Source organism: Alternaria postmessia, assembly GCF_024291825.1.
Source record: "Alternaria postmessia strain BMP 2775 chromosome Unknown scaffold_2, whole genome shotgun sequence".
Lineage (NCBI taxonomy): Eukaryota > Fungi > Ascomycota > Dothideomycetes > Pleosporales > Pleosporaceae > Alternaria > Alternaria postmessia.
The window spans coordinates 928,702-956,454 of NW_026260075.1; the positions used below are offsets into that span (position 1 = coordinate 928,702).

At 51.3% G+C, this 27,753-nt stretch overlaps 13 protein-coding genes across 13 annotated transcripts; 7 read left to right on the plus strand and 6 right to left on the minus strand.

Moving 5' to 3' along the window:
- Positions 1-2,527: 2,527 nt before the first annotated feature.
- J4E82_000742 (uncharacterized protein) lies at positions 2,528-3,338 on the plus strand (the record flags this gene model as incomplete). Its single annotated transcript, XM_051727062.1, has 2 exons — positions 2,528-2,935; positions 3,000-3,338. The coding sequence occupies 2 exons, from the start codon at positions 2,528-2,530 to the stop codon at positions 3,336-3,338; spliced, it is 747 nt and encodes a 248-aa protein (XP_051593487.1).
- A 1,028-nt stretch (positions 3,339-4,366) lies between these two features.
- J4E82_000743 (uncharacterized protein) lies at positions 4,367-6,196 on the minus strand (the record flags this gene model as incomplete). Its single annotated transcript, XM_051727063.1, has 1 exon — positions 4,367-6,196. The coding sequence occupies one exon, from the start codon at positions 6,194-6,196 to the stop codon at positions 4,367-4,369; it is 1,830 nt and encodes a 609-aa protein (XP_051593488.1).
- An 838-nt stretch (positions 6,197-7,034) lies between these two features.
- Positions 7,035-8,234, minus strand: J4E82_000744 (uncharacterized protein; the record flags this gene model as incomplete). Its single annotated transcript, XM_051727064.1, has 1 exon — positions 7,035-8,234. The coding sequence occupies one exon, from the start codon at positions 8,232-8,234 to the stop codon at positions 7,035-7,037; it is 1,200 nt and encodes a 399-aa protein (XP_051593489.1).
- A 2,726-nt stretch (positions 8,235-10,960) lies between these two features.
- On the plus strand, positions 10,961-11,938 carry J4E82_000745 (uncharacterized protein; the record flags this gene model as incomplete). The annotated part of the gene is made up of 1 exon (XM_051727065.1): positions 10,961-11,938. One exon carries the CDS (start codon positions 10,961-10,963, stop codon positions 11,936-11,938), a length of 978 nt encoding a protein of 325 aa, XP_051593490.1.
- A 211-nt stretch (positions 11,939-12,149) lies between these two features.
- Positions 12,150-13,127, plus strand: J4E82_000746 (uncharacterized protein; the record flags this gene model as incomplete). The annotated part of the gene is made up of 1 exon (XM_051727066.1): positions 12,150-13,127. One exon carries the CDS (start codon positions 12,150-12,152, stop codon positions 13,125-13,127), a length of 978 nt encoding a protein of 325 aa, XP_051593491.1.
- A 344-nt stretch (positions 13,128-13,471) lies between these two features.
- J4E82_000747 (uncharacterized protein) lies at positions 13,472-14,752 on the plus strand (the record flags this gene model as incomplete). Its single annotated transcript, XM_051727067.1, has 1 exon — positions 13,472-14,752. The coding sequence occupies one exon, from the start codon at positions 13,472-13,474 to the stop codon at positions 14,750-14,752; it is 1,281 nt and encodes a 426-aa protein (XP_051593492.1).
- Positions 14,753-15,200: 448 nt separating this feature from the next.
- Positions 15,201-16,931, plus strand: J4E82_000748 (uncharacterized protein; the record flags this gene model as incomplete). The annotated part of the gene is made up of 1 exon (XM_051727068.1): positions 15,201-16,931. One exon carries the CDS (start codon positions 15,201-15,203, stop codon positions 16,929-16,931), a length of 1,731 nt encoding a protein of 576 aa, XP_051593493.1.
- Positions 16,932-17,093: 162 nt separating this feature from the next.
- Positions 17,094-17,927, minus strand: J4E82_000749 (uncharacterized protein; the record flags this gene model as incomplete). Its single annotated transcript, XM_051727069.1, has 1 exon — positions 17,094-17,927. The coding sequence occupies one exon, from the start codon at positions 17,925-17,927 to the stop codon at positions 17,094-17,096; it is 834 nt and encodes a 277-aa protein (XP_051593494.1).
- A 971-nt stretch (positions 17,928-18,898) lies between these two features.
- On the plus strand, positions 18,899-19,894 carry J4E82_000750 (uncharacterized protein; the record flags this gene model as incomplete). Its single annotated transcript, XM_051727070.1, has 1 exon — positions 18,899-19,894. One exon carries the CDS (start codon positions 18,899-18,901, stop codon positions 19,892-19,894), a length of 996 nt encoding a protein of 331 aa, XP_051593495.1.
- Positions 19,895-20,886: 992 nt separating this feature from the next.
- On the minus strand, positions 20,887-21,119 carry J4E82_000751 (uncharacterized protein; the record flags this gene model as incomplete). Its single annotated transcript, XM_051727071.1, is given in 2 exon segments — positions 20,887-21,097; positions 21,115-21,119. 2 exon segments carry the CDS (start codon positions 21,117-21,119, stop codon positions 20,887-20,889), a joined length of 216 nt encoding a protein of 71 aa, XP_051593496.1.
- A 636-nt stretch (positions 21,120-21,755) lies between these two features.
- J4E82_000752 (uncharacterized protein) lies at positions 21,756-22,965 on the minus strand (the record flags this gene model as incomplete). Its single annotated transcript, XM_051727072.1, has 3 exons — positions 21,756-21,946; positions 21,976-22,696; positions 22,903-22,965. The coding sequence occupies 3 exons, from the start codon at positions 22,963-22,965 to the stop codon at positions 21,756-21,758; spliced, it is 975 nt and encodes a 324-aa protein (XP_051593497.1).
- Positions 22,966-24,119: 1,154 nt separating this feature from the next.
- J4E82_000753 (uncharacterized protein) lies at positions 24,120-24,747 on the plus strand (the record flags this gene model as incomplete). The annotated part of the gene is made up of 2 exons (XM_051727073.1): positions 24,120-24,373; positions 24,468-24,747. 2 exons carry the CDS (start codon positions 24,120-24,122, stop codon positions 24,745-24,747), a joined length of 534 nt encoding a protein of 177 aa, XP_051593498.1.
- Positions 24,748-25,745: 998 nt separating this feature from the next.
- On the minus strand, positions 25,746-27,104 carry J4E82_000754 (uncharacterized protein; the record flags this gene model as incomplete). Its single annotated transcript, XM_051727074.1, has 1 exon — positions 25,746-27,104. The coding sequence occupies one exon, from the start codon at positions 27,102-27,104 to the stop codon at positions 25,746-25,748; it is 1,359 nt and encodes a 452-aa protein (XP_051593499.1).
- Positions 27,105-27,753: the final 649 nt, after the last annotated feature.

Below are 27,753 nucleotides of genomic sequence, written 5' to 3' on the forward strand. Positions count from 1 at the left end.
TTCGAAAAGATTTTTTATGACACGAGCGTACGGGTCGTGAGAGACAGGATCATGATAGAAAACAGTAGCGGCATGAATCGCCAATCCTTGGACCAAGCCGTGATAGTCACGCGGGGAATGCCTGGTGTTCAGGAACAATGCGACGAGATCTGTGAATCCTGCTTGAGACTCAACGGAAAGAGAGCATACCTACGCTTCCGGAGGGGATGCCATGCCCGACGTCAGAGCGGAAGACATCTATTTTGATAAGGATTAATCAAGATTTGATTAGGTGTAACACGGAAAAAGGGCTACAGATAAGTATCCGAGGCCGAGCTCTACAGTTGAGAACTGTCATTTGCTTCTAGTCAATTTTGCGTCCTGAGCACATGTATGATTCTAAGGATGCGGAGCATGCATCCAGTCCATTATTGCTGGAGCCAATCTTCTATTTTGGAATCTTACTGCGTCTAAAATTATGCTGAGACTTTCTTGCGAATTTAATTTAATAAGTCAAAGCTCCGTTGTTGAAGATTTTCTAGATGAGCTATGCCTTGCTTCTTGTCGATATGTCACACTAGCTAGGGGTCGCTCATCACCACTCAATGACGACGCGTCATCACGACCTCCATTTGTATGCGTCGCAATGACGTTGCTGTGGACGTCGTAGTCATTCTTGAGGCGCCTGAAATCCTGATTGCGTTTGCTCCCCGTGCCGCCAATGGTAACAAGCTCCGTCTTATGCGACCGCCCTCCCGTAGCCGACCCTTGTCCAGATCTGTTCCGAGTGCTGCTGAATTGCGACGAAACAAGGAGCATGAGCGGACGCATCGTAGGTAGGCATGCGCTTATGATTCCAGTTGCAACTTCTACGACACACCAAGTGCACGCTGTTGCTAAAGTTCCCGTTGTGTCGGCCATGTCAAATTGCATGATTGTCGTAAAGCGATATATGCTAGCGAAGAGCACACTGCGAACCACAGTCAGTAATGAGTAAATCCAGATCAAGAAGGAAAGTACTAACAATGCTCCGAGCAAGAACATGAAGATCAGCGATGCGCGTTGAGCGTTTGACACTTGGAGCCTCAACACCTGAGTGACAGGCATGCATAAGATAATAATATCTGTCAAGATATTGGGCACGGCATTACCAATGAATGAAGCCTTGAGGTTGATGCATGTACCGGCAACTGCAGGGCCCAACCAGGCTTTTTCGATAGGATTGCACTGGAAGATGCTGACGCAGTTGATGGCTATGACCCAACCAATCGTCACGGATCCTAAGATGTATGCGCCGATTCGAAAGTCCTTGGTCGGAAATATGCGCAAGTACATCAGGAGGAGTGAGAGCTTGACCAGCCCTACCCCAGTGCAGTAGATACACTCGAAGGCAACGAGAAGCTATGAAGATCTACGTTAACGGGCTTTCCACCTCACTGAGCCTTCAGGTATGGAACACTAACCTTTAGCACCATCGTGACATTATCGGGGGGCAGAGTGACAGCATGCCTTCCCAATCCCCAGTTAATCACTGGAGAGATGTTAAAGTGCCAAGCAGACTATGACAAGTGTAAAACCTACTGGCATAGTTGAGTCCTCCGGCAACGAAGCAAAAAACCTTGCACGAAGTAAGTTGTCTGAAGCGGACGCCAGAGATGCAAGGGCACATACTAATGAGACTACTATCATCCAGTCGTCTGATCCATAGGTCAGCCCACGCTTATAGCGAGCGGCAAAGCGTAGTACCACGAATATAAACGCAAGAACCAGCAATGCGGTAGTCGTGCCTCGTAGGTTGGGGCCTGGATCTGACATTTCCGAGTTCATTCGAGATTGAAGCATGCCTTCAAAACTTGGAACATGTCGTATCGCAGACGGGAAATGCATTGAATTGCTTCACTGTATATGTGAAAGTGAGAGAAGCTAAGTCGGCAATACGTGAACCCAGATCGGGGGCCTCGAGTGCAGAAAAGGAATCATATGCATAAAAAGAACCATGATGAGGTGCCCAATCATAGTGACATGTGGGGCTGTTCGGGTGGAGGAATCTCCTGTTATGGCCTGACTCCTGATGATCTTCGCCTAACAAAGCCACACCTGGCGCAGGTGTACGTATCCTAGCAAAACGCCTTCCGTCAAGTACGCACTATCGTCGGAGTTTGAGTGATCTTGGGATCTTTCAGCTGCAATAAGCACGGGTAGAAAAAGCACTCACTCGGAGGTTATGGAGCTATAATCAAGAACATCTAGGTGCTTACACTACTCATTCTTACTTTTCTGATGTCTTCTAACAGAGGTTTACGAGAAACTGGAATTAATGCCCGAAGTAAAGCCCCTCCAAACTAGTCTCAGACGCGTCTAGACTTCTGCTCTTCGGGCCGTTCCCTAACGCCTGGGACTGTGCCGTGGAGATCAGTCCTATCTAGGTAAGCTCGAAAGTTTGATAAGCCATTGCATTCCGTCCTGTGCATGTCTGCAGCCTCATCACCTCTTGTCAATTGAATCTCGTTGCGTTCTCCCTCAGTTCCATATCAACAGCACCGTCAACATGTCCAAGCCTATCATCGTGTTTGCTCCGGGTGCCTGGCACACGCCTGACTGCTTCGACATCACCCGCGATCAACTGCACCAGCGCGGATGGGAAACCGAGGCTGTAGCGTACCCCTCCGTTGGAGCGGAGCCTCCCAACAAAGGCCTTGCAGATGACGCCGCGGCACTGCGTTCTACCTTAGAAAAGATTGCTGATGAAGGCAAAGAAATTGTCCTGGTTGTGCACTCATACGGAGGTTTGGTCGGACAAAATGCTCTCATGGGCCTGGGGTTGAAGCAGCGGCAGGCCATGGGTAAAAAAGGTGGTGTCACCATCTTTGTTTACCTTGCTGCTTTCGTCGCTCCGAAGGGGGCAAGTATTAAGGCTATGCTTGGTGGCCAATTCCTACCCTGGATGAAGTTCGATGTTCGTGCCTACGATAGATGAGTTCTCTTAGTTTCTACATAGCAAGACTAACAATCAGAGCCAGGGTGATTACGGTTACGCCGCTACGCCCGAAACCGTGTTTTATCACGATCTCAGCGAGGAGGCACAAAAGACAGCCATAGCTAAACTGAAACATCAATCAGCGCGCATCTTCACCGACGAGGTGACCTACGAGCCGTGGCACGAGATTCCGACCATGTACTTCTTCTGCGAGGGAGACAAAGCACTTCCGCTACCTATCCAGCAGCAGATGGCACAAATGCTAGGTGCGGATGCGCCGACCTTCAAATCAGTCGGTTCGCATTCGCCTTTTCTGAGCCAACCTCAAGAGGTTGTTGAGGGTCTGGAGTTTGCGGCTAAGGTTGGTGAAAGTAAGAAGTAGAAATCTCTAGTCTACAAATCCATTTCCACAGAAGAGTAACGCCCATGAGGTTTCAACCCATATTAGAGGATGTCCGTGCACGTACTGCGCTTTTCTCGCTTCTGGTAAGCGCCGCCGCTTGAATCCAGGCTGTGCAAGCAAACTTCCAACTTACCCCCAGGTGTCATTCATCTGTGTTTTCTCAAAGCCCATACAACTTCGCCTTCAATAATTTCCACGAATATGTCGCTCGAAACTCACGCCAACTCATCAACAGAACGAAACATCGACGCTTTGACGCATGCTTTAGTGCTCGTACCACCGGATCAAAAAGCTTGCCCCGTTTGCTTTGAGCCCTGGAACACCAGGATCGGATGCGAGTTTGGAACCATTGTTCAAACCCAGTGCGAACATGTCTTCCACCGCGCGTGTCTAGGGGCATGGTTTCACAAGCAAGATATAGAGGCAAAGGAGAATACTTGTCCGTGCTGCCGCACCATATGCTTCCCTATTCTTCGTCAGCCTGCGTACGAACAACAACACTTGCTTAGACGCAACCGGAATCCTGGAGACATGGTCGCCCCACAAAGCTCGAACGCGTCTAATACAGGCTCCACGCTAGCGACTCCAGAAGAGATTTGTAGACGATTACAAATTTCAATGGAAGAAATTGATGCCCAGTATGCGCAGATATGTACAATGGGTCGTTCGCGGATGAATATGGTGACCGATCAAATCATGATAAACAGAGTAAAGCTAGATAGAATACGATGATCCTTCAACGGTATAAGCCTGGTAGATTGGACATTTCTTATGTTTTTGCCACTTATTTATATATCTGAGAGTCCTCCACTTGATCAATACCATGTTCGATATGCTCCACGAAGCTATGAGTTCGTGAGGTCGTCGCAACAGATGTTTTCAAGGTCTACAGCCGACCAAGCATGCCTTATGTGCTTCATGAAGCTATGAGTACATGAAGCGGGTACGTATTGGCCTACTGAAACTGGGCCGGTCATCCTAAGGTCAACCAGCGATACCTTGAGTCTTTACGCTTTCTTACCAGACCCCTGGACGTTGATTCTGCTATCACCTGCACCTGGAGATGCAATTTCAGCGGCTCCTCTGACCTTGATGCCCCAGCCCTGACCTACACCACCACTGCCACTCTGCTGGCGGTCGTTCTGGCGTACCTTCCCGCGACCAATACCACCGTGCGTTCGACTGTCACCACGTCCGCGACGACGATCATGACCTCCGTCATGCTGCTGGTTGCCAGCGTCATCTGATCTGAGAAAGCCCTGTTGAGGATGGTATATGGCTTGGGCAGGAACGTACCGGCCCTGCGAAGAGTTATACCCGCCCAGAGAAGGAATGAACTGGACTGGTGGAGGAGCGAAGCCAGGCGTCGCTTGCCATTGTTGCGGCTGAAGTTGCTGCTGGTTAAGGTACGTAGGCGTTTGATAATTGCGGCGAAAACGCTGAGCTTGAATGCCTGTGTCTGCATCGTCGGCACCACGACTACGCTTGTTGCTCTTTGGACCTGTAGGAGCGTTTGGTGGTGGAGCACTAGCCGCTGATGCTTCCCGGGATGCGCGATTGATCGCAGCACGCTCCGCAATATCTGCCGCAGAAGCCTCGCAAACTATTGGCCCATTAGGAACCTGGAACTTCGACAATTCCTCTTTTTTGATAGGCGGATCATCATCCATATGCAAAAAAGAACACTTGAATGTGTTAGGGCAGTCCTTGCGCACCGTCCCAAAAGGACACATCTGACCTTCATGCTCGTGGGTATATATGCATCTCGAGCCCTTACTGCAACCCATGTTGGTGTTCACAAAAGAGCACATCTTCTTCGGAGGAGGCTGACTGTGGTCAAACATGCAGGTTGCTTGCTTCTTGCAATCAACACCGAATCTGCATGCGATGACGGTGGAGGGTGTAGCAGAGTTACAAGTCCGCGTAGAGGGAGTTTCTCCTGACTTGGAAGCAAAAGCAGTGTTGACAGCAAACTTTGGGCGTGGTTCAGTAGTCGGAAGAACGGTGTCTCCAGCACCATCAGCAAAATCGATCTCCTTATCGAAATTTGCTTCCAGAAATTTAACCGTAACTTCGATAGTGATCCCGTCGACCGTTATATGACGAGTTTCTGTCGTTCCAACCGCAGCTACACCAACCCACATCGCGAGGTCGGCGAACTGAAGGCTGGTTTCAATCCCTTTGAAGATTATGTTCCTCCCCTCAGCAGAGTACGCCTCGTTGCTTTCTTGCCTCTTGATTGCCTCCTCTTCTTTCGACTTCTTCTTATATGCGCCTTCTACCACCTTGACTTTGGTGTCAGAGTCGTCCTTTTCAGCAACTTTCTTCTCCCGGTCCACATTATTCTTAGTGAGCTTCGAAACAGACTCTACAATCTCTTCACTGAGCTTATTACAAAGTAGTGGTTCTTCGCCGACGAGCTTTCCGATCTCGACCTGTTCGATGTCCTCACTACCAACCAGTGTGATATCAGCTTCGTCGCCGGTGATGATCTCAATATCGTACTCAGACGCAGCTTCACTCTCAGGGAAAGTATTCTGTGCAGCTTCACCGCCGTCTACGGTCTCGCACTCATCATCGGACCAGTCGACGTCATCCTCGTGTTTCTCTTTTTGAACCGTGGTGTTAGGATTGGTCGTGCTAGCGATGGGTACGATGGCTTGCTCTGCCTCGACAGATACCTCAACTGAAACAACGGCTTCGGATTTCTCAGAAACACCAGGCTGAGGTGCGAAAGCCGCATGGTCCTCCTTGATGATAGGCGGTTCCTTGGTTTTGGTACGCTTGTCGCCCTGGGCTGTGACTTGTTCGGAGCGGGTACGCTTTTTGCCGGCCATGGTATTGGGTGAAGACTTCGAAGGGTGAACGTGGGGTATGAAGCGGTTTCCGAAGCTGAATTGTGTGGTCTGGTTGAAACCGTTGGATGTAAAGTGAATAGTATGAATCTTCTCGATCCTGCAAGGGCTTTGGTGCAAACCTGAAGAGGGAATGTCAAGTAGTCGGTCTGTTAGAAGGGTTGCAAGCGGATGACAACTCGAGCTTCCAGAAATTGACTCGCTGCGAGCAGGAGGAAGTATGTGAGAGCTTATTAACCAGAAGATTTGTATCGCAAAGGTGCGATGAAAGCGCATACGACATCAGTGAAAGATGCACAGGCTCAGTAGTTCAGGTCCATGTGATGCACAAAGCGACCGAACACGATGGCCAAGCATTTTTCACTGTCCGTAATTTTGACGATTAGGCTTCTGGCGACGCCTTAGAGACAATGGCGCTTTTAGTCGTTGAGAGGTTGCTTTGTAGGTATTTTCGCGTCAAAGAAACGCCTCAATAAGGAGATTGCAACACATTCCTGCACTGTGTTTACTGTTTTTACAAATACTGCCGCGCCCGCAAGAGTCGACCTTAAACGCGGACAAATCGTTGCGTTGTGCAATTTAAACGTTGCTTACTCTTTAGCTCTAATTATCAGAGAGCATATAGTCCGCGTACGGACTTCGAGCATATAGTTGCATAACACTGTATTCTTTTTGTGATAGTATAACTAATGAGTGTGATGAGAGAATCTTGTGAGCTTCTCTACCTCCTCTCCTTATCTCCAACTACCTTCTGCCTGCTTTCGCCGCGCAAGCGCTTTTACATACCCATCTTCCGATCTGCGGCGTGCTCTTCTCGACCTCAAATAGAGAAGTCCTTCGTCTTCACCCACTCTTCGAAACCGGGGACATTGGAGTACAGCGCGCGCTTATGACGCGAGAGCGCAAACCTTCCTGGCGAAGGATCTGTAACAGGGGTGTTGCAGATTCCAGTACCTCGCTGCTCGGGAGGTACAATGACAGTGCTGAGCGTACCTGGATAACCGGGGTTTCCGTAGACCTCAGTAGAACATGCGCTAACACGGCTGGAGGCAGTGGTTCCTTCGTTGATGGTGGTGCGAACAGCTTCCGACTCATCATTAGGAGAACAGCCTGGTGCAGTGCCAGAAAAATACATGCCGATGGCACCAGTGGCTATGCCCGTTGGGAAGTTGGCGATGTACGGGTTGTTGAGGAAGCGCCAGATAGACTGCGCTGCAGGTTTGGCAGCGTTAACCATGTTGACTACGGCTTCTGTTTGCGCGGGAAAGTAGAAGTTGGCCAAAATAGGGAAGCCGTAGACACAGTCTCGAACCCTGCGGCAGATGTCGCGTTGACGTGGTACGAGCTCTGCTAGCTCACTCGACTGAACAGGACTGAAGCCCGGTTCGTCTCGAGCATCAGCCACGATGGCACGTTCTTGCGGGGTTGACGAGGGATGCTTGAGATCGTATTCTGTGAAGTTGAAAGGATAGTCTCGGCTAAACTCGAGAGGCGCAAAGCTGGCCACACGAACCTCACCTGCCCAATCCTCAGGTTTAACACCAGAGAAGGCATCGAGGGCGATCTGTTTCCAGCGCCAGAGTTCACCGTCAAGCTCGAAGAAGTCGCCGTGAGTAATGCCCAGGGCAGACTTTGGCTCCGCTGGTGCCTCTTCTTGAACGTCTCTGCGCTTGAATTCACCGCTGATGACGTTGTAACCGCCGAAGAACTGATCGTCTTGGTAGACGTTGACACAACCCGTATTGCCAGCCGAAATGGAGTCGCCGGGTCTGCAGTCAACGTCGCGGGGGTAGAAGGCGACAATAGAGTTAGGGTCGTCACCGACTTCTTTAATAATGTTGACAGAGTTAGTATTACCCCCTAGGTACTCCGCGTCATAGCAGGTACCGTCTTGATCGGCTTGTCGGGTTTCGAGCCTCTCGCCATTGCAGTCGAAGCCTGCGTAGAACGTGAGCTGATACGCACTGGCGAGGGGCAGTAGTGTAGCTGCCAGGAGTGTGGTTGTATGTTTGTTGAACATGTTGAGCAGTGATGTAGTCGGTAGGTGTGAACAAGCTCGTTGATGTGATGCTTCGTTTGCTTGAGGCCTAACCGTCTTTTATGTCCTTCATCGGACTCCAATGGTGCGACAACGTCCCGGGCTCATGGTCCTCGGACTATGCCATGCGAATATGCCCTCCAGTTGCCGGTAACCGATGCTAACGACCACTGACGTGAAAGTAACAGGTTAACCCAGTGTTGGATGACAGCACACATCGCATGTATGATGAGATCATGACAACAGCGTCGTGTTCGCAGCTGCCATATTCGGCCCCGTGGTGGTTTTAGATCGCATGACGATGAAGATATTGCAGCAAACCCAACCCTTCGGTAACATGGGTGGAGAGGGAAGTGCAGAACCTCGACGCATTTGGAGCCGCCATCCTTCAGGCTGCAGGGGCTTGTTGGTAATAGTGTCAAACCGACAACCAGCTGGTACGCTTTACCACCTGCGGTGTTTTTGGGCCAGTGGTTGTGAGAAGTTGAGGATGGGTATCCAGGTATCCCGTACTGGCCTTTTTGCCAGCCCTGCCGCCTCAGTCGAACAACTGCGGAACTTTGTGAGAATGCATCATGTGAAAGACTTTCCAATAGTGGCCACGACTTGACTTGCTAGGTTCCTTCACGCTTCTACTCGCCAGATTTAAACATAAATGGAGGGTGTCTGGGACTATATGAAGATCAGCTTGACGGCCGATTTCGACACTTAGCGACCCGTGACGCAGTACTCAAAGGTCGGGCGCTGATAGCTAATGAATAGAGTCGCGCGACAGGCAAGAGCGTACAGCTTTCACAGAGCTTTCGCGGTCGTCTAGAGACTGTACAGCGCCTCAACCGACCCACCTAACAAGCTTCTTATTGGCTGGCTATAATACGAGTTTACACATGGAGTAGAGGAGATGAACCGATGCACACGGCGCGTAAGTGGATACCGGGCGTAGGTGGATCTCGGGTGTAAGTAGATGCAGGAGAAACGCATACCCATAGGGTGCTATGTAACCGCGGTGCAGTAGTAAGCCAACTGTAACATCGCGTGGATCCTGCAGCGATAGTTTAGATGGCGCGCAGTCGACATCGGCCTTGGTCGTTCAATGAGTGCAACTCACGATGCGACGATGCGTCGCTCTTTCACGACGGCACAACAGCAATGGATGCCATCCGAGTTCTTTGATGGAGATTGGTCTACCTTTTCGTTGCTAAGCTGGCGTATAGCTCGTTGTTCCGGGTCCTGAGCATGGAATGTCTCCAACATCGCTGTGTCCTAGGAGGTACTGCCTGACTCCGGCTAACCGGATCTTCCCGAGAAGGTTCGGCTGCGTTCGCCGATCTAAGCTTGATCAAAGCACACGCCGTTTCTTCGCATGCTTGGGAGGTCGCCTTATCAACAAACTAATGGAAGATGACTTGAAACGTGGGTATCCAACAGCCGCATCGAGTGGGCACAATAATGTGGTAGTGGAGAATTGCGCCGCCTTGAAGATCAGGACCAATAGGAGAAAGTCATTCGGTGGGTTTGGGGCCAAACCGGATATATCGGTTCCTTCGTAATGTGGCCGGGATGGCAACCTGACCTTAGTACCGCGGCGTGGGTGAGGAGTATCGATAATCTTCGCACAAACGAAATCCCTTCTCTCTTCTCATCCGAAACATTGCGAGTGCCATACAAAGGCAACGCCCTGTTCATCGAGAACTCCACCGACTTCACATTATCTCCCTCCCTTTCAACTTCCGATCAAGTACCTACCAAAATGACCAAAGACAAGACCCTCCAACTCGGAGACCTTAGCCCGCGCAATAGAAACAACGTAGGCTCCGCAACTCATGGCGCGATCAACGGCAAGGAGACCGCACTGAGAGATGACGTCGATGGAATGGGGTTGCGAAATGCGCGACTGACGCTGTGGGCCAAACGTTTCGTAGGATTTCTGGTGGGACTGGCTTTTGCATTCTTGTATGATAGACTAGTAGGCTTTCCTCGGCGGCCTTGTCCTTCTTGCGAGACCTCGGGTTGTTGAAGTTATCTCATGAGGATTGTTAAGAATCGGGGCGAGGATCGCGGAAGTTGAAGGTAGCTTGTCGCCGCCTCGCGGCATCGCCAAGTGGAAACATGTACAGTACTGTCTGTTATCGCATTAACAATCGCGGCTGCGTGTTAACGCAGGCGGCACGTTCGGCATGATACATAGAGCGTCAGTCTTGTGATTGGTGATGTTTTGCTTAGGGATTATACATTTTTACAGTGCCTAGAATGTGAAGCATACCATTCTATTGATACTTTCTTTTTCTTGTAGTATTATGACGCTATAGCAGGGAATAATTCGTCGTCGGCCATTGACGGTCGCTGGCAGGCAGACGGGAGTAAACAGTTGAGTATCGTGTCGCGTCGCGCGCAGCATGCACATGCAACACCTGCGAGCGTGCGCTTGCCATGGAAGTAGCTAGAAAAGCGTCGCAGTATCCAAATCGCGCATTTCTCTCGTGCTGAGCACTGAATCTGGTTGATGAGTTCTGTACATGGAAAGGTGTGAAAGGTGTCAAATCTTCGATGCAGGTCTATGAGTGTCAGCGTTTCAAGGTTCGCTCGAGTCATGCCCACACGCTAATCGCGCCCTTTGCCTGACATACGTATCAGTACAGTGAACGGCAATATAAGAATCGTAGCGCGCAGCATCATACAACTTATTTACCACTCCAAATATCGCAACAATGTCTGTTACTACCAGTCATCTCGTGCTGCCACGGCCAGGCACAACATATACACCAAAGCCGCCTATTAGAGGTCCTTCGGAATCATTTTTCACATCCACTTTTGGCGCCTTGCTTCCACCGGCGCAACACCTTGAAACTGCCAATGGAAAAGCGGCGTACTACTCGATACCACCATCAGCACCTACAGAGAGTGCACGAACAATCGATCGCGTACTCCTGATCCATGGTGTACAGACCCCAGCCATAGGAATGCTACCTCTGGCACGTGCACTGCACGATACATTCCCACACACGCATTTCGTGTTGGTCGATCTCTGGGGTCACGGCTTAAGTGATACACCCGTCATTCCACACGAAGCGGCTTTGTTCCATGGCCTGATTGACGCGCTACTCGATCATTTACAATGGTCTACCGCACATCTCATTGGCTTCTCCTTCGGCGGCTCATTAACAGTTGGATACACTGCATCGCGACCATCTCGCGTGAGCAGCTTCACGCTTGTTGCCCCAGCGGGACTTATCCGCATCTATGCTTTCCCAACAGAAGACCAACACCACCTGATGCACGGTGTTGACGAAGTCGAGGTGCGAAAGCTTATTCTACGGTTCCTGGAAGGCGGGGAATTGATAGTACCGGATGACTGGCGAGAAAGAGTTGGAAGAGGTGAGATCGTTCCTCAAGCGGTGAAGGAATGGCAGATGCGTGAACACCCTGGGCATACGGCTTCTGTTGTTGCTATGTTTAGAGACGGCGGTGCAATGTACAATCATGATAATTTTGAGAAGGCGGTACGGACTGGTATACCTTCTTTGGTGGTACTGGGTGAGTATGATGATCTGTGTACGGAGGAACAGTTGAGAGGATATGGGTTCAATGATGTTTATGTTGTTCCACAAGCCGGACATGGTGTTGTAAGAGAACAGGTACCAGAAGTTGCTGGATTCATCACAAACTTCTGGAATGGGCTAGATTAAAAGAATTGTGAGCGATGATGGAATCGATGAAGAGTATGGAGAGTTTTGGAACTTACTTTCCCTCATCGTTCGTGACTGCTTGCCAAATATAATCTTTCACTAGCCGCATCGCTACCTCATGAACACCTAGACTCAACTATTTGGCCGTCGAGGACGAGCTAATCATCAAACCAGGATAATCGCACTTGACGACAAGAACAAAACAGTCATCATGCTTGACAACGACACACCATCGCATTTCTCCTCGCCCGGGCGTTCAGGCAGTGATCATCCGCATATTGTACGCGCACGACGTCCGCAAGCACGGGGAATGTCTGAACAAGCCACAAAAGAAGACTCTGGAGTCGCCAGTCTGCCAGAACATTGTTGGTTACTCATACTGAAAGGTGGTGAAAAGCTTAGGGCTCACTTGTCAGGATTCAACGCGATAGCCAAGGCTGCCGCATCTACCGACCTTCAAAACCTCCACTTGGCAATTGGGGCGCAGTATTTGCGCTTCCTTCCCAAATTTGAAGACATTCGGTATGATGAAACGACGGACGTTGGCGAATATCTGCCTATCATGGTGCAAGTTGGAACTTACAACGCTCCTGCTAAGCCAAAGAAGAAGGGCCTCAAAACCGAGCAAGTATTGGAAGTGTGGGCCTATCATACACTTTCACAAAAGTCTACCGAGGAAGATCCAGCAACCATCTCTCTGATCGAGCTTGTCGCCTTCAACAAAGACCAACAGCACGTGCCCAATTTATTCGGACTGGAGATAGACGACCCCTGGGCCACGAAAAAACAGCTCGTCAATCTCCTCCCACCCTTCGTCGGCATTCGCAACGAAACAGAACTTCGTTGCTTGGTGTGCTACTGTCTTCTCCTTGCTGCCGCCGAGAACCACTTCTATTTTGACGGACTCTCTATATCTAGAGAACCAGGTTTCACAGGTGTACTGGTCGAACTCTGCAAGAGGGCATGGGAAGATGAGAGATTCCAAGCCCTTGGAAAGACAGGCGTAATGTCAGACAAAAGCAATTTGTGGGATGGAGTTCCTAAGTTGGACGTGCAGAAGGGAAGAGATGCTGAGCAGTATTCAACGTCGGAGAGTGAGGGTGAAGATAGAATTCCGGCAGTCATGCCCGAAGGTACGACGCAGCATCTCAGAAAGGAGTCCAGGAGGAGAAGACGAAGGGATTCATGAAGGTCTGTGATAGAGCGAATGTTAGTGTGCTGCGCATTGCAACATCATCATGCAATCCAGACTCACACGGGGCACTAGATGGTACATTTAAGGAACCCTGACAACAAACAGGCAATATAGAAGGGTGCAGCTGGGCGCAGAAGCAGCTCTCGGCTACCACTATCTCTTCAATTAGCCTGCATGTGGGGCCATCCTTGTGGCGTACATATAAGCCGACCCCACACTGTATACACGGAAGAAGGAAGATCAATATACCTGCCACTGTAAGTTACAGTCGCTTCTCACATATCTAATTTGTATTCTCTGTTTGGTCTTCTAGACTTCAATCCACACCTCGTTTCGATATGACGCGCTTCTCCCGTCGCCCCTCATCCGGCGTCAACGTCATAATAGTAGGCGCAGGCTTCGCGGGCATTGCAGCAGCGATAGAATGTGACCGAAAAGGTCACTCAGTCCTCCTTCTCGAGAAAGCTGCAGATGTAGAGGAAATAACGCGATTCGGGGATATCATCTCATTCGATCCGAACGGTGCGCGCAACTTCGAGCGCTGGCCTGGCGTCATCGAGGCAATGAAGAAAGTTGCACGGAAAACAACGTGGCTGGATCTGTACCACTGGAAAGGGGAGTTTGTTACAAGACAAAGTTTTGATGCCGAGAAGGAGTGGGGGCCCAGGATCAATGGACATAGAGGGGAGTTGTACAGTATCATCCATCAGCATGCTGTCGACCGGGGCGTACAGATCAGATGGGGTCAGCGTGTGACTGACTACTTCGAGGATGCGGAAAGAGCTGGTGTTGTTACTAATGGGGAGCGTATGTTTGCTGACGTAGTCATCGCAGCCGAAGGGGTGCGCTCGCGTGGCCGCAAGATCGTGCTTGGATTTGATGATAAACCTAAGAGTTCGGGATACGCTGTATATCGCTCGTGGTTTTCTGGCGACGCTATCAAAGATAACCCCATGTTGAAGCACCTTGTAGAGAGGGACAGTCACTCTGGGTTCATTGGCCCAGACCTCCACTTTCTGGTTTCGTCGCTCAAAGACGGCAAAGAGTTTAACTGGGTGTTTACCCACGTAGACGACGGCAATATCGAAGAGAGCTGGCAGTTTCCTGGGAGAGTGGAGGATTGTCTAAAGTACGTCGAAGGATGGGCGCCGATAGTACAAGAGATCGTGAGATCGACACCAAAAGGCGCACGTCTCATCGATCACAAACTCGTCTTCCGCGATCCGCTACCGACTTTTATTTCCCCAAAACAACGCATCGCTTTGATTGGAGATGCAGCGCATCCATTCCTTCCAACATCCATCCAAGGAGCCAGTCAATCCATTGAAGACGGTGTCGTCCTAGCTGCATGTCTCGAACTCGCTGGCAAGGAAAGCATCCCACTAGCCGTACGTGCATTCGAGAAGATCCGTTATGAAAGAGTACACAAGGCGCAGGCGACAGGAGTGAAGACGCGCGAGCGATGGCACAAAGCCGACTGGGATGAAATCGTTAAGAAGCCAGAGTCGATTCACCTAGCACGTGAGGCATGGTTGCTGAACTTTGATGCAGAAAAAGACTGCTACGACAGGTTTCAAGTAGTTGCCAAAGATTTGCGGGGTGCACAAGCGCGGTTGTAAGGTTGGGACGCTTTGCTCGGGTAGTAGCGTCGGTATATTGTGTTGGTGTTATACGGACCAGGCAAACAACCTTGAAGGCACGTTATCTACACGTGGTATGTCAGCGCAAGGTTGTTTATGCATGTCTCGCGTTGGCTTTCCTGTTTGGCGTAGTTTTCGATCAGACTAGAAATTGGATCATAGCGGTTGGCATCATTGATGCGGATGAGCTCGCGCTACTGCCGTCTAATGCCGGGCTAGCACCTGTTACCGTCTATCACGTCACAGCCGTGCACCTGCCACTTGCAAACTAGCACGGGCAAAGGTGATATCTGTGTGTCTAAAGCAACTGCATGTCGTCTTTGCGCAGCCATAATAACCTCGCCACTTACCTATTGCGGGAGTTTTGCACCCCATAGTCGCCTCCTCGTGTTTTGGAGCAACAGATTAAGAGTGATTGGGCTGCAAGATGCACCTTTCTACCCTATCCTGCTTCGTCGCCGCTGTCACCACCACGGCTGGTGTTCAATTCGGCGACGCAAAGGACCCTATCAACATCGTAGGCGTCGGACGCAACGATATCGAAATCTTCTTGGGTATTCCATATGCTCAAGACACCAGCGGCGAAAACAGGTTCAAACCTCCGATTCCCTATGAGTATACTCCAGGCACTACTATCGATGCGACTAAACCCGGGCCTGCTTGCCCTCAACCACTGGGCGTACTCTACCCACCCCTCGGACTGGGCAACATCACCGAGACTTCTGAAGACTGTCTGAACCTGAATGTCGCAAGGCCCAAGGCGGAGGACAGGCAAGGAAAGGGGCCGCTACCAGTGCTGGTATGGATTCATGGAGGATCTTTCTGGTGGGCCAGTAATACCGAGCCGACGACCGCGCCTGACGGGATGATTAAGCAATCTGTGGAGAACGGCGACCCGATCATACATGTGGCCATGAACTATCGTCTTGGATTCTTTGGGTTTGCCAACTCCGACTCGCTGAAAGAGGAAGGAAGCATGAATGCTGGTCTGCGTGATCAGCGCGCTGCTATCGAGTGGGTCCGCACAAACATCGCTGCTTTTGGTGGGGATCCGGAGAGGATTACAATTGCCGGTCAGTCTTCCGGCGGCCTCGCAATCGGAATGCAGATCATGGCTTACGGTGGGGAGAAGCCACTCCCGTTCCAGCGGGGTATCGCCCAGTCTCAGTCCCTCGAGCCTGGTATCACCGGTACTTTTGCCAAGGATGCTATGATTGCATTGGTCGACTACGTGGGATGCAACACTACCGATGTGGATGCTCCTGAGACGATCGAGTGTCTACGAGCGTTAGACACTGACACGCTGTTTGAGGCCTCGAATGCGACATACCAGAGTGATATCGCCCACAATATTGGTGATATCTGGTTGCCACAAGTGGACGATGATTTCCTTCCTGCACCACCAAGCCAGCTTATCGCAGAAGGACGCTTCGGTAATGCTACCTTCATGTCTGGATGGATGCAAGGTGACCTGAACGTCTACACCAACACTTCCATTGCGACCGCGCAAGATACATACGATTTTGTTCGCGGGTACCTCCCAGCCTTCTCGGAGGATTCCTTGACCAAGCTACTGGACATGTACCCTGTAGAGGAATTCGGAACCACCGTAAATCTGACGGCGGAGTTCTACCGCTCAGCGCGAATCTTCCGTGACATCCTCATGGTGTGCCCATCGCTACATCTCGGTGCTGCGATCGACGAAAAGTACGAAGCGCCAGTCTACTTTTACAATTTCAACCAGACCATTCTAGATCCCATTCTCGAGTACGTTGACGATATTGTTGGGTTTGGAGTTGTCCACACATCGGAGTTTGCGTACATTTTCGACAGCATGCAGGTGTATAACAGGTCAGGCTACCCCTTTGATCCAACAGAATATGATTACGAGCTTGCTATGCGAGCAAGTCGATCGTGGAGCACATTTGTCAGCCATGGAGTCCCGGCGGAGAGTGGGCCTCAATCAACTACGCTGCTGAATTGGGACGAGGCATATAGTCGGCCAGGTGGTCCGTATGTCAGGACGATCGGTGGAACCCATCCGAGTAACAGCGCGCTGGGCATAGCGAATGCGACCCAGGAGATGGCAGAGCAAAAGCTGCAGGAGCGATGTGCTTTCTTCAACAGCCCAAAGATCATCCAGGCACTTCAGTATTGAGAGTGGTTTGGTCCGGCTAGATGGAATGTAGATGTCTTTGGCCAATGCAGAGTATATGATCCAGAGAGAAATAAATAGGCCAAATAGCGTTTAGGAGTAACGGCACAAGGGGTATCTTGAATCCAACCTCAGAGTAATCACACTTCCTCAACCGCTATCTTCCTACTCGGTCTTATCGTTCTTGTTCGCCCCATCAACCAACTCCATTATAAACTCCCACTCTTCCTTCCTCACCCTATTCACACTCAATCTAGAATTTGTAACGAGCTGCATATCCCCCAATGGCCCCTCCTTTGCATACTCTTTTATTCTCGCCAAATCTACAATGTCATCGAACTCTCTCACAAACTCGACGCCCACACAGTACCACTTAGGATTCTCCCTGACGCTCTTCTTATCATAATAAGGATCCTTGGGATCAAATGCCGTCTCGTCAACTTTGGCTTCTTCAACTACACGCAGTATGCCTACAATACCAGAGGGCTTGGCATTGGAGTGGTAGAAGAAGCCTAGGTCGCCTTTGCGCATGGCTTGCATGTTGTTGCGTGCTTGGGGATTGCGAACGCCGCCCCAAGGCTCCGGTTCTGTGCAGGCGCGCAGGTCAGAGATGGAGAAGGCGACGTTTACGCCGTTCTCGTAGCGGGGGAGAGGCTCGGCTTTCAGGAGCCAGTAGACTTCTTGAGCGCCGTTCGCGTCGCGGTTTGTGGGTGAGGAAGGGGCGGGTGGAGGGTTGGTCTTGGATTTTGGCGCGGATGTGTCTGGACTTGGTTTCGCTTTTGAAGCCTTGGCTTTGGCCGTGGCGGCTTTCTTAGGCGGCAGAGGGCTGTTGTCTGCTATTTCTTCGTCTGCGTCTTCATCTTCACGATCGCGCTTGCGACGCGTCGTCTTTTTGGCGCTGCGCTTGGATTGTACTTCTGCTGTGGATGAATCATCATCTTCGTTGTACTTCGGTGCTGCTGCCACCGTTTGACGCGTAGGTCTTCGTGTGCCAGCCATGACGAGGTTGTGGTAGAGTTGCAATGGTTGTGGACGTTGGTATGCTGTGCGGCGCGAGCGTGCAGCCGACGAGGACGGCTGCTGCTATGACGCCATTGGCTGGCATCTGATCCCCCTCAGCCCTGTACACCCCCAGATCTATAAAATGCTCCACATCTCAACACAGCACATGCTGCCGAGCTGGGAACATCGCGCAAGCTGTACTAGATTAATGATCATGGACACAACTTTGGTCATCCAACAACGGTACTGCTCGCCATGCTCTGTGATAGGACCACCTAGACGTCTCCCCAGGTCAAGACCATTCGCGCGACCGTCCACAGTGCGGATAATAAATTCCACATTCAGACGGTCCTTCCTGAAACCGAAGTACCTCGGCTCATTCGTGGTGGAGTGTTCAAGAAACAGTACTTACGTGGCCTTTGGCGTAATCATGGACCTTGAAGCCTCTTCGACCTTCCAAGTCTTTTCACACCGAGTGCGAAGCACAATTCACAACTTACAAACAAGCTACCACGATCACCAAGTATCAACATTAAGCCGCGACGATGAGATACTTGGAGGTTTCTGTTGAGATCGTACACCAAAGACCACACTATGCATGATCTTAAATCGCCGCTTTCTCCCCTAGCGGCCGCATCTTTGCATAGCACATTCGGTCGACTACCTCAACATAGCCAAGCTCAAGGAACGGGGCCGGATAACTCCACTGAAGTTATGGATCCGCCTCCGCCACTCTGCCGCTACGGCCGCATGAGTTGACAAACGTTCCACTTGTCTCGTAGTAGCTACCTAGCAAAGACTAATACTCGGCCGACATGACCTCAACTTGTAAGGTAGAAGATCACTCTCGGAGGCTCCGAGGTGAACTCGATACGACTTGGCATTGGTATACATAGTACAGCTTTCGCCCTTAGTTGCACATCAATTCTAACAAGACATCCTGAATACATCACGCCGGATACGCAGCAATGGAAGCATTCACCAAAAAGACGCTCAAAACCTCTCGAGGAATCACATACACCTACTACACCTCTCCCGGCTCCGCTTCTCTTCCGACTCTACTCTTCCAACATGGCTACCCCGACCATGCCGCCATGTGGGCACAAGTCGCGACGCCCCTGCGCTCTCTAAACCACCCCATCATCATCCCGGACATGCTAGGCTACGACGGAACAGACAAACCCACAGACCCTTCCGCCTACACCTGGGACAAGATGACCAACGATATGGTCGAAATCCTCGATGCAGAGAAGGCACAAAACTGCATCTCCATAGGTCACGACTGGGGTTCCGCCGCTGCTTCCCGCTTATACAACTACCATCCAGAACGCGTAGTTGGCTTGGTAAACCTGAACGTCACGTACACAGCCCCAGGTCGCAAGCCCTTCAATCTAGATGGAGCAAATGACATGATGGAGAAGGTTTTTGGATATCGGTTGTTCTCATACTGGTACCTTTTCACCGCACCCGACGGACCAAAACTTCTCAAGGAAGGTCTAGAGAAGAACTTCCACATGATGCACGACAAGGATGGCTTGAAAGAGTTCTTTTGCACACCTGACAGTATGCGGAACGTCCTTACCGGAAAGACCGAACCTACTTTCAACCTCCGACCTTACGCGCAAGATGCTGAGTTCAAGAAAACTTTCATCGAGCGGATGCAGCGTGATGGCTTTGAAGCACCGGTGTGCTGGTACAAGGCTACGACGACGAATCTGCAGCATGAGAGTGATGCCAAGTTACCTGAGGGGAGGGAGATAGTCAACGTCCCATCGCTCTATATCGGATGCAAGCAAGATATTGTGTGCAGGCCTGAAGCCATGTATGAGAGTATACAAAAGGGCTTGTTACCGCAATTGGAACAGTCGAAGATGATTGACGCGGCGCATTGGGTGACGTATGAGAAGCCTGCAGAGGTAGTGTCGAGACTGGAGGAGTGGTTGAAGCGAAAGTTTGCGCAGTGAATGATGTAGTATTGTGAACAAATTGGACGAACAATAACATAAGGTCGTTTGATACGTGGTTTTTCATTCTCTACATTGGATCATTTAGACAGCTGTGACATGATTTGCAGGAAACAGTCTTCCAACACCACAGTAAACACCCCAATACCAGTCGCCGTTGATATCGGCTGCTTCTCTTATCTCTGCTCCTCGAGGGAAAGATAGTTCGTCTTCTACCCCTTCGTCTGGTAGGTAGCCCCATCTAGCTAGCAGTCTTAGTCCTACTCCTCCGTCTGGTGGATACCGTTGTACTCTTGCCATCTCCTCTTCTTCTTTGAGCGCGTAACCACCTACGAGATCGCGCACAACCATGCGTCTTTGTGCGCCATCACGGTCTTCAAATCCTACAATATACATGCGGTGGCTGCGGAGACACTTGCGCCATCCGTTTACACCGTCTTCCTTGGCAATACGACCGCTAACGACGAGCTTGTGATAGCAGCTCATACATATATCGTAATCCCCGGCGTTACACTTTAGACAGTGGTATCTCGTGTTTGACGGCGGAATGGGATAACTGCATATATTACACAAGGTCGTGAACGTCAGAGGTCGGAAGATGGAATTCGCAATGGTAAAGTAGCCAGGGCCACGCATAAGAGATGCTGTCTTCGGTGTCAACGGAGGAGTTGTAGGTACTGCGTCGTGGTCTGGTGGAGTCAGATGTCCGTCTTGCCGTGGCGTTGAGGGCGCTGATGGAGTAGTATCCGTAATTGATTGCGAGTCCCTTGTCTTGCGAGCGACAGGAACAAGGGGATGCGTGCAATGATGGCCTTGGTTAACGCAATCATTGCAATAGCCCCAGTCGCCTTCGTTGCAGTAGTCGCACTTCCAGTAGCAGGCATTGGCGTATGCCTTGCACATGTCGCAGAAGACTCCAATTTCCACCCTTTCCCTGGGATTGTCCTCGCTCATAAGCACATGTGGCGGCGTTGTAGATTCTGTCAATGGTGTCATAGGCCTGCGATACCGATGTCCAACAAGGATATGGGGGTGCTCATGATTTGGCGGATAGCCACCTTCGGGTGCTTCTCGTTCGTATCGCGGCCAGGCAGTCCAGCCAAAACCATACCAATGCTTGCATCCTCTACCGAGACGGTAGCAGCGGAGGCATATATCATACTCTCCATCATCGCAACGTTCACAGTTGTAGTGAAGCTCGTACTGTATGTCATTCTTACCACATCGTTGGCACGCTATGTGCGGCTCGTTGTACACAACAGGAGCACCTAATGATGAGCCTGAAGCTTGTCTCGACGATGAGCCCGAAGCTTGTCTTGATCGAGACTCGCTCACAGTTGGATCGGTAGTGGAGCGAGGAAAGGGGGGAGGTGACAATAACGGGGGAGTGCTACTGTTGGAGGATCGTGGCAACACAGCTCTGCTGGGATCTGTAGTACGCCTAGACGTAGGGGGCTGGAATGGCGTTATGGCTGGGGTGGAGGAAGATTGGGGTACAGCCGGAGTACCGACTGTAGCTAGAGAACTCGTCGGACTGCCGCTGTTAGGTAGATCGAAGCCAAGGCTCTGGGGTGAGTTGGGGCTTGAGACTACGTTGATGGCGCTGGTGTTGGCGTGAAGGCTGATGCGAAACTGTTCGCGGACATCAAGCCTACTTCTCTGCTGGTTGTCGGACTGACGGCGTGGCCTTGGTCGCGCATGTTCTGATGACGACTGCCGCTCGCCACTACTGTTGTTCTGGGAGGTCGCAGAGACAGGCGTAGGACGCTCTGCTCTTCTTGCCGATCGAGAGCTTCCCTGACTTGAAGATCGCTGGCGTGGTGCTCGTCCGCCTCGGTTCGCGGCATCGATGAGACCAGGTCTAGATATGGGCGGTCCTACTGCCGTCTGAGGTGTCGACGCGCCGCTTTCCGAACGGCCGTGCCTTCTTCTGCGTGCTGCTTCCTCGTCGCGCGTAAGAGGGCTTCGCATGGGTTGAGGCAACAGCGATGAAGATGACGAGCTCATCAAGCCCTCTCTTGCCAGACGCTCCCTCCTTTCTCTCCTCTCGCGCTGTCTTTCTGCATGTCGCTCTGCCTGACGTCGTCGCACAGCTTCGGCTATCCTCTCTGTAATTTCTTCCTCCTGTGCAGTGCCAATCTGGTTCAAATCCACGCCTTCAGACACCAGCTCTTCCAGCACCTGCCGCACGAGGTCCTCGTCCACGTCTTCCGCGTCGAGGTCGGAGGCGCTCAGCAAAGAACGCAGGCTGGACTGGTGTTCAATGGCCCTGGGAGGTATAACGGCTCTGGATGGCGATGCGCCGGGCGGGTTCTGGCTGGTAGAGCGCCTTTCGTCCCGCGCCCTACGAGATTCCCTGCTCGTGTCGCGACTTCTCTCCCTCCGCCTGCGCTCCCTCGGGGGTTCCAGACTGGTCCTGCTGCTGCCCGGTATGCCCACGTCTCTCAGACTCAGCTGCTGGGCCTCCTCGAGCATGCGCTGATCGACGTCATCGCGCTCATCGCGCCGTCTGAGCTTGGGCAGCACATTGTCGCCCGGCTTGTACTTGTTGCGGTCTGCCGTCTTCTCCTCGGCACTCTTGCCTCTCTGGGGATTCGATTTTAGGAATATATCAAGCAGCGTGGTGACGGTGGCATTGGGCTGGGTGGTGCGCACCGAGGCGCGGCAGGAGGGGCAGGTGTAGGGGTGTATGGATGTGGCGGTCGAGGCTTGGAAGGCGAACCATTCCTTCAGGCAGGCGCCGCAGAAGGTGTGAAGGCAGTCGAGGAGGGTGAGCGGCTGGTAGAGGAGGTCGGTACAGATCTGAACACGGCCGAGTTAGCAGGCGCATCCTCGTCGTTGAGCGGGCCCCAAGAACCTTGGAGAGACTCGGAAGGAGCGACCCAGTCTCTTATCTCAACATGCTCTCGAACTCGCCCACAGTCGTGAAGCTGCAAATCCTCGTCCACGCACCCGTCGATGCGACGACACCCCACTCGCCAACACCACAAACTTGAACCTCGACTTACCGAGCACGTCAGTTCCTTCTCCAGATCGCCCTGTACTCCGCCAGCGCGCTCGGCCTCAGCCATGGTTCGTCGCAAACTGTTGGTCAAGAGCCGTCGTCATTAGCTGCCTGGCTATGAGGTTGCCGTCTAGCTAGCTCAGCTCGTGCGGTCAGCGACTCGATGCAACAACCATGCACTTGGCGAGCCTCTCTATTACTTGGAAGAGGCGTCATACCATGCCAGCGCATCTGCACCCTGCGCCAACCCAGCAGCAAAAGTACATGTGTTCATCGGCCCGCTGCAGCCTTATGTTTCTTACCGCAAAGAGCCCCCGTCTCTCCATGTCGGTACGTCACGCGCCTTGCCGACGTGTCACGTATCCAGAGTCGGTGAGAGACGGCGACGCACCTACCATGCCTCTCAACCCGACAGCACATGTCGGGAAAGCAAACATGAATTGATATGTCGCCAACACTATAGCTGCCTCGCACGTCTATCGTCTCGAACCCTCCCATCTTGGCCTCCTGTTAAGCTTTCTAGCCCTGCAGCAAATGACGTTTGATACATGGTTTCACCTGCGCTACAACCAATGCAACTACGTCCCGACCACAGCACACCCAAAACACGATCCAGATCAACGGGTCACAACAGGCAAGACGCCGTCTGGGATATCAGGTATCCACATGTTCATGCCTGAGGTTTTAAAACCTCAGGCCAATAGGACTATTCCAGTTTTGGCGAGATCGATTAAGCTTTATAGCTCCATCTCATTGGAGAGATCGTGATGGTAGTTATATCCATATATATGAGAGGATATCATCAATCTGTTGATAGTCGATCAATAAGTACATGACATTATGATGAGTAGCAACAACGCATGTAACTTTTGGGTAAGTTTGTCATGTTAGCCAAGAGCACAGGGGATATATGTGGGTTAAGAGAATGGAGACAATGAAGAGGTAGTCGGATTTCATTTCATATCTTCCCCTCACCTCATATAGATACAGGTGAGGCACAAGTAAGAGACAGTTTTCTGCGTCGCGTCATCTTTGGTATACTTTTGTAGACATGCACATGGCTAGGTGAGAGAAGAGCGGGCAGACCTTAGGTGAAGTCGATTTATCGGTGGCCATATAAAGTCAGCATCTTCATGGGTGTATCCTCCACATCTCCACTGACAAATACTCTTACAGCTTCGTAACTGCTCTTCCATTATAATCATCATCATCAACATCATCATGCCTCCAGCTTTCACCGAATTACCTTTAGTATACCCACAGATAAAGCCATATATCCTCAAGAAAGAGCTCGCTACCATCGCGGAAGACAGGATCCAGACTGTCAGCGACCAGTACGAAACCCTGATCGGCGGAGGCCAACACAAGCGTGACCACGCAATGAGCATTGCTCGCATCTTGGCCGTACACTACGGGTATCTGCCTGATGGCTTCGCCAAGGAGGTTCTCGGCGTCATCACTGCAGACCTCACCAGGTACGGTCGATCTGCGAACACTCATGGCCCGCAAAGATTGGGCTCGGGTCTGGATCAGCAAGCTCATCTCGACAATGGACATCATGCACCGCAGCGTGATCACCCTCGAGTTCATCCAAGATGTTCACTGCGAATACTCCACAGACCCAGTGCTACACGGATCTTTCGAACTTCCGCTCGACAGGCCCAGCATGAACACATCTATTCGAGATCTTGTAAAGCTCGTGGACGAACCAGCGGATACTTGGCACTGGAAAAAGGTTCCGGTAACAACAGCCACAAGGATGCATGCCGCGCCTGCAAATGTGCACGAGAACGTTAACAACAAGAAGAGACGAGTCATCCGGGATGTCCAACTGGCCTTATTAGAATGAGAATGAGAATGTCGGTGTGGTTGGTTTACGCATGGTTCGTCTAAGGGTAGACAAGGACATGCTTCGAGGGAAAAGCGTAGGGATTGATGGAATTCAGCGGGATACTAGAAAGGAAAATACTTCAGTGCTTCATTCTCTTCATGTCTTTCTGTATCGGTTTTCAAGACTGAGTTCTTGCTATCTACGATAGTCATGGTTAACTTCATCACATCGCCACCAATGCATGACTTTAGCTCGTAGTGACGAAGCACGATACGGACGATAAAGATGCTACCCCGTTGCCCCAGTAGCAACCAAGCTAGCGTATGGCATGCCAATAGTGCTCATAGTATACATTGAAGCAGTCAAATATCATCATGAAATTTTCTCCGAAGCAGACTCATGCCCATGTCTTTGTCAGATTAGTTCCATCCACTAGAGTGATTCCAGAGCCGCACATCACTCTCATCTTGGGTTCAATTCTAGAGAATTACAATCAAACACAAGAGCATTGCGACGGAAGCACAGTGCGATTCTGACTATAGAATCCTATCGTTGACAAAGTCCACACTTCTATAGCAGTAATTCGTGAATACGCTGATCAGTGTTTACTAGCATGCGTTACCTCCACACTTCATCCAAAGTATCCTCAAGGTATTCACGATGTTTTGCTTCCCAGCCTGAATATTTATTAGGCAGCGTATACATTCCGGGTATGCTTTGGTTTTGTCATCGATCAGGGTTCGAAAGATCGTGTTTCATGAATTCATTCTGCATCACATGACTCACACTTTCAATAAATGGTAACAAACATGTAGTCGGCAGGCTAATACCTTCTTTATCTACATTTCCAGCGAATAACTCTCCTCTTACATAAAATACTAAATACATGTTCCAACCATTAGACGTCTGACCTGATCTTTATATACAGAAAAGACTGATTGGCTAGTGACCAGCACATCGCCCTCGCCTTGCAAGCCATTAGACTCGTTCTCTTCATAAACTCGTAAGCGCAGTGCTTAGTTGTTGTTGTTGCCGCCCTTGGCTCCGTTGCCGCCGTTGCGGCCAGATGCCTGACCCGCATTCTGTCCCTGAGATTGTTGTCCAGCAGCGGCGCCGTTGCCAGCCTGTTGCTGCTGGTTAGCACCATTTTGAGTCTGGCCTTGAGTCTGTTGTCCGGCAGCGGCGCCATTGCCTGGCTGCTGGCCGTTCTGCTGAGTCTGCTGGCCGTTCTGTTGACCCTGTTGGGTCTGCTGACCAGCCTGCTGACCCTGCTGTTGGCCAGTTTGTTGACCTTGTTGAGGGGTCTGCTGTCCGGTAGTACCCTGAGAGCCTTGTTGAGGAGCTTGGACACCAGTCGTTCCTTGGGGTGCTTGGCCGTTGGTAGGGGTGATGCCAGCGGCTTGCTGAGGAGTTTGTCCGTTGTTGGTTGCGGTGCCGGTGGTACCTGTAGCAGTTCCCGCAGTTCCCTGAGTACCCTGAGTTCCAGTAGTGCCCTGAGTTCCAGTAGTACCCTGAGTTCCAGTAGTGCCCTGAGTTCCCTGAGTGCCTGTGGCAGCACCAGCAGCACCAGTGTTCTGAACCAGGCCATTACCAGTTCCTTGAGCAAGAGCCTGAGCAGCGGCAAAGGCAGCAGCGGGGCTACCTGCAGGGGCGCCGGGCTGAGTAGCGCCAGTTCCCTGAACACCACCAGCAACACCAGTCTGGTCGCAGACGGTGGGGCGAACCGCCTGGGAGGTGGATCCGGTAGAAGCCATATAAGCATCGATGTTGGGGAGGACGTTGACACAGCGGTTTTGGTTGATCAAGTCGATGTTTCCAGCGGCAGCCATACCCTGAACAGACATCTGCTGAAGCTTGTCGACGACATCCTGGAACGAACCACCAGTAGCGAGTGTGCTGTTGGCCGCAATGACGTTGGGCATCTGACCGTTGGCAGCATCGATGATGGCCTTGTGGTTCAGCTCATCGACCTCTGCGTTGAAGGCAACTGTAGCAGCCTGCTTGAACTGGACGTTGTTCTGGATGCTAGCTCCAGTGTTGAGGAAGTTGGAGACCATTGAAGTGTCGGCCATCCAGTTGGAGACGGCGGTGGCGAGGTCGTTGGCAGTGGGAGTCTGTCCATTTTGGATACCGGCACCGAGACCAGTAGGGGTGTTGGTGGCACCCTGCTGTTGCTGCTGCTGCTGGTTTCCTGTCTGCGCGCCTTGCTGCTGTTGCTGGTTGCCAGCCTGGGTTTGACCGCCCTGGTTTCCGGTTTGTTGGTTAGTTGCAGCGGCGGCAGTGTTGCCGTTACCGCCGTTACCACCCTGGACCTGGGCGAAAGGAGCAGCGTAAGCCGCGGAGGTGAGGAGAGAGGCGATGAGAATGTACTTCATTTTGACTGTGAGATTGGTTCTGTCGAGTGGAATAAGATTATGAGTAAGGATATGAAAGAGAGTAAGAAATGCTGGAGATGCAGAGTAGAAGATATTAGCCTTAGTGAGTGAGGAACCAGTCCGATGAAGTTTATCTGGGTGTTGGGAGCTGTGGTATTTGTACCATCTCTGTTACCATTTCGGATGGCCTTGCCGTCAAGGCATGATGGTGTGCAGGCCTATGCATCGTAGCAGTCTGGGGATGGAGCTTCAAAGCTCCTAAGCTCTTGGCATTCAGTCAGGTAGCACACGAATAGCTTGATCTGGTAGTTTCGAAGTATGCCATAGGGTGAATCAGGCGCCTCCAAACTGTCGAAACTCTCGAAACAGGCGAAGCCGAACTCCAGTCCCAAACACAAACGGGGCATTTCGCAGGGTGCGCCATGTCGTGCATGGAAGATGAATTAGTCATTGGTGTTTGGCGAGCCGATGTCATTGTTTTGGCAGCGTCTGGGAACCGGTTTCGTCGGTCTTGGCGCCCGAAGCTTGCGGACGATCATCAGATCTTGTGTTGAATCTTAGTCTAAACGCCCCACATTTGTCCCAGATCGACACAGGTTGCCGAGTTGCTGTCACATACTCTCACGACTTGATCGCGCACCATAGTGGT